General features: G+C 31.9%; 1 protein-coding gene across 1 annotated transcript; it reads right to left on the bottom strand.

Annotated features, from left to right (window-relative positions):
* Positions 1-384: 384 nt before the first annotated feature.
* LOC111683028 lies at positions 385-8,110 on the bottom strand. Its single transcript, XM_023445061.2, has 6 exons — positions 7,725-8,110; positions 6,938-7,657; positions 6,759-6,871; positions 5,596-6,189; positions 1,594-2,724; positions 385-1,450 (listed from the first exon to the last, which is right to left on the bottom strand). The coding sequence occupies exons 1-6, from the start codon at positions 7,954-7,956 to the stop codon at positions 851-853; spliced, it is 3,390 nt and encodes a 1,129-aa protein (XP_023300829.2). The 5' UTR covers positions 7,957-8,110; the 3' UTR covers positions 385-850.
* Between the last annotated feature and the right edge of the window lie 889 nt (positions 8,111-8,999).

The following is an 8,999-nucleotide window of genomic DNA, read 5'->3' as shown; positions in this document are numbered from 1 at the left end:
GTAGCAACTAACTTCAAAAGTAGCACTAAGTAATTTTTTTAACTTCTGTGGAAGTAATGTTCATTAACTTCCAAAGAAGTGAAAGTGAATTTTTTAAAATTGAAGGTATATTTTTTTATTGAACATTTTTAATCCAATTTTATTTTGAAGTTCTTTGATAAATAAGTGTAATTTATTTATTTATGTTAATATTATTTGAGTCAAATTAAGTGTATTCTATTATATTCTAATCTATAGAACAGTCGGCCATAGCCAAATATATGGGCTATGGCTGACTTGTCTTTTTTTAATCATTAAGTTCGATTTCATATAAATATTATTATTTGAATTTCCTTGCATTGCCTCATTATTGATACCTTTTTACGAAAATAAATGTTCACACAATTTTACAGTTTTCTACTGTGCATGACCATTTTTTATTTGAATTTTATTTATATCATATATACTTAATAATTTGCATATCTTAATAGCTAATGTTAGTAACGAGAAAAAAAATATATATTTCAATTGTATGGTGGTATTGAAAAACTTCTTCTTATATGTACGTTGTTTTTTTGCTGATGTTATTATTAGCACAAGTTTTTCACTTTTTTCTAAAATAATAATTATCAAATATGTGTGTATGGGTTGGTAAAATATAGTGTTGAAATCATAAACCTAATATAGTTTGTAGCAGACGGGTCCATTTTTTAAAACACGTTATTCATTTCTAAATATATAAATAGCTATCAATGTGGGTTAGTAAAATATAGTTTTGAAATCATAAACCTAAGTTTGTTTGTAGCAGACGAGTCCATTTAACATAATCCTGGTCAATCATTGATTAACTTTGCATACATTGAGAATCAATTTAAACTTTAATGGTGGTACGTGGTTCTAAACCAATTTGGAAACCATTACCCAATTTCAAAATAATATCACCCTGTAAATCAAAGTCTTTTTCGGTACGTGACGAACTCACACGATAGTTGCGAATGATGGTGGATAGCAAGACTTTCAATTGTAACATGGCAAATTTACGACCAACACAACTACGTGGACCAGCACTGAATGGTATGTAACTGTAGTAATGTCTGTTGGCTGAACGCTCGGGCAAAAAGTTATCAGGATTGAATTTTTCGGGATCAGGGAAGGTGTCAGCACGTCTGTGTATGAAGAATTGTGATACTACGACAGTGGTACCTTTAGGTATGATATAGGGGCCAGATTTCAATCTAATGTCTTCTTCCAGTTTACGGGCTATAATCGGTACAGGTGGGAACAAACGTAAAGTTTCACAGATTACACGTTCCAAGTAAGTCATTTGCAATGTATCGGCAAATGTACAGTCACGTTGTAAATCGTCGCCGAAAATGGCTTGTTGTTCCTCGAATACACGCTGTTGGATATCCTGGTGGATACCCATAGCGCATAGGGCAAAACTGGAACCGGAAGCTGTAGTATCATGTCCCTGGAGAATGTTTTGATATAATTAATGTGTGTTTTTAAATCTTTAGTTAATTTTTTTTAGTTTGTCTGGAAAATATTTATATTCCAGAAAAATATACATTTCATTCATATGTATAAAAATCTAAAAATTATTTCCAAACTTACCTCAAACATAATGGTGTTAACTTCATCCATAACATCCTTTTCGGTCCACTTAATATCGGGACTCTTTTCCATTTCCATCATAGCATCTAATAAAGCCAAACGACGTTTCTCGCCCACATCATTCTCATCGATGTCATCCAAATCATCACGTAAACCATCCTTTTTAGCCTGTTGTTGTTTCTTCTTCAACATATCGACCTTATCGATAATACCTCTTTCCTCAGCATTGAAATTCTTTTTACGATCTTCCACCACCTTACGGGTCATGCTGAGGATAACATTCATCAATTTCTTATTCTGTTCACGCATCTTAGTGAAATTGAATGTGGAGTCCAAACGATACAAAAGTTTTAATTGGCGATTGTGAATAATGTCACACATATTCATTACAGCTTCGGCATATTCGGCACTCTTTTCGGTCTCAGGTTTTGTTTTGCAACCCATTGCAGTGGTAAGTAAAATATCCACAGTCGTTTCGGACATGTACTTGTGAACGTCGAATTCTTTGCCAATATTGGCGGATAAACGTCCTACAACTGCCTTTGAGTGGTTGACAAAAGTGGGAACAAAACTCTTTAAAATACTTTGATGGAAGGTGGGAGCAATCATTTTGCGATGATGACGCCAATGATGTCCGTTCGAGATCAAAAGACCATTACCAAACCAGGGTTGGAAATAGCGATATTCCACCGATTTTTCCAAATGCTTATAACCACTCAAAACTATTTCAACATCTTTGGGATTGGTTATGAAAACCACACTCAAATGTCCCAACATGACACGTACAGTTTCACCATAAGTTTTAATTAGTTCCATGGCAATCTTTAAGGTTTGTACATTATTTGTACCGAACACCATATGACCGTGACCCAATAAAGGTATTTGTGGTGGTGTGGGTATAGTTTCCAATAATTTGGCCGCTCTGTTATTACGACGATAGTATTCATACAGAGCGGCTATGACGCCCAAGCCGAATAGTAAAGTCACCAAAGGATTAGGACCAGACGAGGCTGTGGCTGCCAAAGTTTCGCCTGCCATTTCAGGAATCGTAGTTTGCAGCGTTTCCACCGACATTGTTGTATTGTAATTATCCTTTGTTGTGAAATTTTTCAAGGTGTGATAATCCGTATTTCACAGTTATATGAAATTTCTTATTTCGATATAACACTTGTGTACTCGATAACGATCTTATCAAGTCCGCACTACAATTAGAACTAATGTAATTTCTTGTCCTCCGTCTGAATTATTATATTCATTTTTCTGCGTCGCATGTATTTTATTTCTGCTTCTTCGCTTTAACATCATGAAATTAGTTCGATAACATGTAAATATTATTTTTTTAATTCTTACACTAGAATATATTAAATTTGAATAAATTATTAAGTATATAACAATTTTTTGTTCGTGCGCAACTATAATCACATATTGCTTTAAAATTATATGTATGTACAGTTTTGTCTATTTGTATTTCGAATGTCAAAAAATTATTTTAGTTAAATAAATAAAAACTGATCTCGTTTCGAAAAACATTTACTTGGAAGGATTTCTATCACATATTGAGAACCACAGTTATATCCATATATCTGTTTATTTTTTTCAATTAATTATAAATGTACCTACGTATTATTAATAATAAATATGAATGATTTAGAAAATGTATTATTGTGCAATGATGAGTTCGCAATAACTATTCCCATAACCCCACCTGTTCAGAAATCTGATTTTGAAAATGTACTTCGATTGCAATCGGAAAATAGAATAATCATCCCTATTTTGCAAATTGTACCAATGTTGCGAAAATAATCTTACGAATCAGTTTAAACAAATGTTTTCGATTATATGATTATATCATCTTCTCAGCGCAAAAACCAGTTTTTGAAAAAATGGAGCAAAATAATATCATCTTAAAATTGTGGACTTTATTAAAAAATGTTGACGCCAGTTACAAGTTCAACTCAAGTATTTAGAAAAGTGCCGAAATAAAATGCTGATTCTTAAATATAATATTTCATCTTTTCGTTGGCTATCAAAGTAACTGACTAAATATACTAAAATTTTGTTAGAGACTTCAAATAAATATTTTAAATATTCTTGGTTTTGTTTATTCATCAGTACGACAGTGAAACTCGTCATTTGAACTTTCTGAGCGGATCTGAACCAGTAAGCTATCTCTTACCCCCTCATTCTGAGCTCAAATTCAAACAATTACTTTGAGGTAATTTGGAACCCCATGGAATAAAGTTGTCTGCTATGAATCTTTTAATTATATAAGAAACCTTTAAAAAATATGTATGTATAAATTGTAAAGAATTGTGCAATTCACAATCGATGTCGTAACGTTGCAGCATTGTATGTCATACAAATTTTTGAAGTAAAAGTTTTTAAAATAAAAACCAATCAATGATAAACAAATTACGAATTACTACGATAATCAACATACATATAATTAAGGAATTCACACGGTCGTCGTAAAGTCATATATCATAAAATAATAACTTAAAAAATATGACTGCTGTAAGCATAGAACAAATATTACAAATATTATTAGTAAAAATGGCAAAAGAAAGTCAAAAACTCATATAAAAGTCGGTTTGTGCATAAAAGGCGTATTGGACATTGTAATGGTGGATTATATAATCCATTTTTATAAAAATTTAAAATATTTTTAAATAAATTTAAATTAAAACATATCATAGAATGTCTTATTATTTTAAGACTTTTTTCTTTGAAGCACAACAACAATTTTTTTAAACTATCATAAAACTTAAGCATTTTATGACAATACGACTTGATATCACACCGTGTGAATACCCCAAATATAAATACTATAATACAACATTAACAATAACATATCATAGAATGTGTTATTATTTTAAGACTTTTTTTGAAGCTCTACAACAATTTTTTTAAAACTTTAGTATTTTATGACAATACGACTTGATAGCACACCTTGTGAATGCCACAAATATAAATACTATAATAACATTGAATAACCTTAATAAGCATATACAAAACCTAACCCACATACATACATATACATTTGAAACCAAACTTAATTGTTTATATTATATATTAAACTCTAGCCAAGGAAACCAAGCAGACTTTTGACCTGTTATTTTAAACTTTGAACAAAAACCAGAATTTCATTAACAAATACATATCGGAGACCATTAAACGAATCATATAATTTAAAGATTTCATTCATAAAATCCCCTATTTTAAATACGTATCTTTGTTATACACTGCTGTCTAATTGAAAGTGAAAATCATTCATATTCTCATATCCTTCCGGCCTACTCAGACAACAGGATGCTTTAAAAATAAAAGAACAAGTGTGCTTTGGTTATTCTATAGCACGAAAATAGAAATATTATGTATGGACACAAATACAACAATTGATTCGTACAATAAAAACAGACAGACAATGGTTCTGATCCGCCACACACTTGTTGGTTTCTATTGTAAAACAAATTTTGAATTTTTTAACTCCGGAAATAAAAGAATAAGAGTGTATGGAGAATAAAAGATTTCATTTTCATTTAAATAGTAGTCGTCTTTACAAAAAATCATTAAATAAAAACCACAAACATTAAAAATTTTGCACAAACAAAGAAAACTTTAAGGACTAAAAAAGAAAGGACCGTTTCTTAAAATACACGTGTTTAAAGCGTGTGTAGGAGTTGGGATTAAGAAAAAAACTAAAATATTTATAAGAGTTTTTACAGTTTTATTTACTGTGCATGCATAGTTATAAAAATAGTTCTTAATGTTAGACATTCATATTCATTTTTTTTAGTTTTTTTTTTGCAAAAATTATAATATTAGTTATAATTTTGAAAATATTTTTTCGTTCACTAAGTTAGTGGGGTTAGTAAATTGCTGCCCTTTGTTATTAAAGAAAATTCCAATAATAGTTAAATTAGCATCTTACTGACTAATATCTTGCATGTTAGTATAATCGACCTTTTTACACATCTAATAGGAATCTTTACTTTCATCTTAAGCTGTCTGTTGTCTGGGTTCCAGCAATACATTAAAACCATTCTCCAATTTCAAAATAATATCAGCTTGCAATTTGAAATCATCCTCTGTCATCTTCGAATCTACTTTAAAGTTACGTACAATGGTTGACAGTAATACCTTCAATTTCAACATGGCATATTTACGACCCACACAACTTCTGGGTCCAGCACTGAAGGGTATAAAACTATAGAAATGTCTCTTAGCCATGCGTTCGGGCAAGAAGTTGTCAGGATCAAATTTATTGGGATTTGGATAGATGTTGGCATTACGATGTACGGCAAATTGTAAAACGACTACGGAAGCTCCCTTGGGAATGGTGTAAGGACCAGAAGCCAATTTTACATCGTGATCAACACGACGAGCAATCAAGGGTACTGGTGGATACATTCTCAATGTCTCCATAATAACACGTTCCAAATATTTCATTTCCATGGTATCGGCAAAGGTGCAATCACGTGACATATTATCACCAAAGATAGCCTTCTGTTCAGCCCATACTTTCTCCTGGATATCCTTATGGATACCCAACATGCAGAGAACAAAACTGGAACCGGCTGAGGTGGTATCGTGACCCTGTATGGAAGGCCAAAAGAAAATGTTAGCAAATATTTAAAAGGCAATATTAGTCTTTATGAGCAACACTCTATGTTCTTCTATTCATGGCTCGAAGGACCATTTGTTTGACTTGTGATTGATTATATGAAATAGAAGTCAGACGGGCGGACTTATGTAACTTTTGAAATTGGAATAAAAGAAATGGTTGCAGTACACGAGATATTAATGTTCTCCTCTTTTACGTTGCATATTATTTTTTCTTTAGCTCTATTGTTTATGGTTCGAAGGACCATTTTTAACCAGAAGTTTTTTAAAGTTTAAACATTTCTTTGATTAGAAGACAAATGCTAATACTTTTCGAAGGGAAAGTATAAATTGTTTATGGTTCGAAGAACCATTTTGAAGAATAAGGGTCTTATTCATAACTATTTATCACAGGTTTATTAGAAAAATTTTCATATAAAGTTTGTTCAATAAACCCTTGATAAATTGTTATAAATAAGGCAGTAATTGTTTTGTACTAAACAACTATGTTTTTTTTTGTAATGGAGAATTCTATATAAAGGATATAAAATTGTAAAAATTACCTCAAACATAATAGTATTCACTTCATCCATAACATCCTTATCGGTCCATTCAACATCAGGATTCTTAGACATTTCCATCATGGCATCCAACAAGGCCAAACGACGTTTGGAACCTAAACAAAACAATAAATATTAACTAAAAAATTACATCAAACGTTTTCATTTCTTCCGATACTTACCCACATCATTTTCATCAATATCATCCAAATCATCACGCAAACCGACCTTCTTAGCCTGTTGCTTTTGCTTGACAATTTCATCCTCTTCCTCTACGATAGCTCTGGCATCAGCATTGAAATCTTTCATACGATCATTGACCACCTTGCGTGTCATACCCAAAATAATATCCATCATTTTGTCACCCTTCTTGCGCATGGGTGTTAGATTGTAGGTAGAATCAAGACGATAGAAGAATTTCATTTGTCTCTTGTGAATGATGTCACACATGTCCACTACAGCCTTGGCATATTCCAAACTCTTGTTATCCTCTGGTATATGTTTAACACCCATAGCGGTGGACAATAAAATCTCCACAGTAGTTTGGGACATATAATCGTGAACATCAAATTCCTTGCCCACCTCTTTGGTCATACGTTGGACAACTTTCTTGGAGTGGTGTACAAAGGTGGGAATGAAACTCTTCAAAATACTTTGATGGAATGTGGGAGCAATCATTTTACGATGATGACGCCAGTGATGACCACTGGAAATGAGAAGACCATCACCGAACCAGGGTTTGAAGAAACGATATTCATCGGATTTTTGCAAATGATGTTGACCGCTCAAAATAATTTCAATATCAGCAGGATTTGCGAGAAACACCACCAGAATGGGACCTAACCAACCGCGTATTGTGTCACCGTAAATATCGAGATAATTACGGGCACGAGCCATGATTTCTAGTTAAAGGGAAAAAAATAAAATTTAGTATTAAGTATTGAAAAGGAATTAAAGTTTAAAACTTACCAGAATTTGTTAAACCAGCCACCAAATGAGCATTGCCCAAAATTGGCACTCTAGGAGGGCATGGTATATTTTGCGAAAGTTTATATTCCCGTGTATTTTTAATCCATACTTCGAAGAGCACCACAATGGCAACAATGCCAATCAATACAGTCCACAAAGGATTTATGCCAGATGAGGAGGTTGTTTTAACAACTTCAGCTACAGTTTCTTGTACCGTTTCTGCCACAGACATTTTTGAACGTTTTGTTATTAATAACGTTAAAAATTAAACTAAACTTAGAACTATTAAATGAACGATCTATATGCCTTTTAGATTTCTTAGGTTTCTATTTATTACAGCCCTTTCGATGGTTTCTAAAGAACTGTTGTCGAATTTAGTGGCTACAAAGTATTTTATTTGTGTTTTAAACATTTATCGGGTGTATCGGGTTGGTATGAAGTGGAAGAAAAAATGTAAATAATTTTAATTCTTGCATTAAAGTTCATTTACGTTTTATATAAATCTATGTTTGAAGTTTAGTTTCTTTAATTTTCTTTAGTATTTCTTATACAAATTAATTACTATATACATAGTATATATTTTAAATTGAAACAACAAATAAATACAAAGTATTTGCATTTTATTATTTGTGCTCTTCGAAAAAAAGTTCCATTGTCAGTTTAAGAAAGGGGCAAAAAATTAAAAAATAGACAAAAAACGATTTATAATTATTCATCAAAATAAATTACGTACGTAGTAATAGGAAGACGAATTTTTGGTTGTTACTATATTCCATTGTTTTGATTTTGAAATGGTATTATGACTCTAGACAAGGATGTAAATAATATATGAATGTAAATCGAATAATCGTTTCATATTCGAATTTTATTCGATTGATAACAGAATTTATGTTCACCTTGATCTAATTATGTTAATGTAGTGTAATTAAAACTCTTAATACCTTAACCCTTTAACAGGCTACAGGGTATTTTATTAAAAATGTCTGAGTTTGATTAGAAACGTACATTTGATCGGACACTACTAACTAATATGTCATCATTTTGTCTGAGTTTCAATACTTTCGGGGTCATGTTACCTTGATGACCCCATCATGGTGTGATTTCAATTCCGGCGATAAATTGTACTACCAGTTTCTCTAGTCTGTCGGGATCATGAAATGCATTTTCAAACATTCCTTAAAATTATTTGTCATGAAGCCGAACCAGACAGCCAGATAATCAGGTACCACGGGAGCCGGCAAGGCAGAATTTCGGACTTTGTATTGTCCCAGTTAT

The sequence above is a fragment of the Lucilia cuprina genome, chromosome 3 (assembly GCF_022045245.1).
Source record: "Lucilia cuprina isolate Lc7/37 chromosome 3, ASM2204524v1, whole genome shotgun sequence".
Lineage (NCBI taxonomy): Eukaryota > Metazoa > Arthropoda > Insecta > Diptera > Calliphoridae > Lucilia > Lucilia cuprina.
This window is presented reverse-complemented; position numbering and strand designations above follow the sequence as displayed.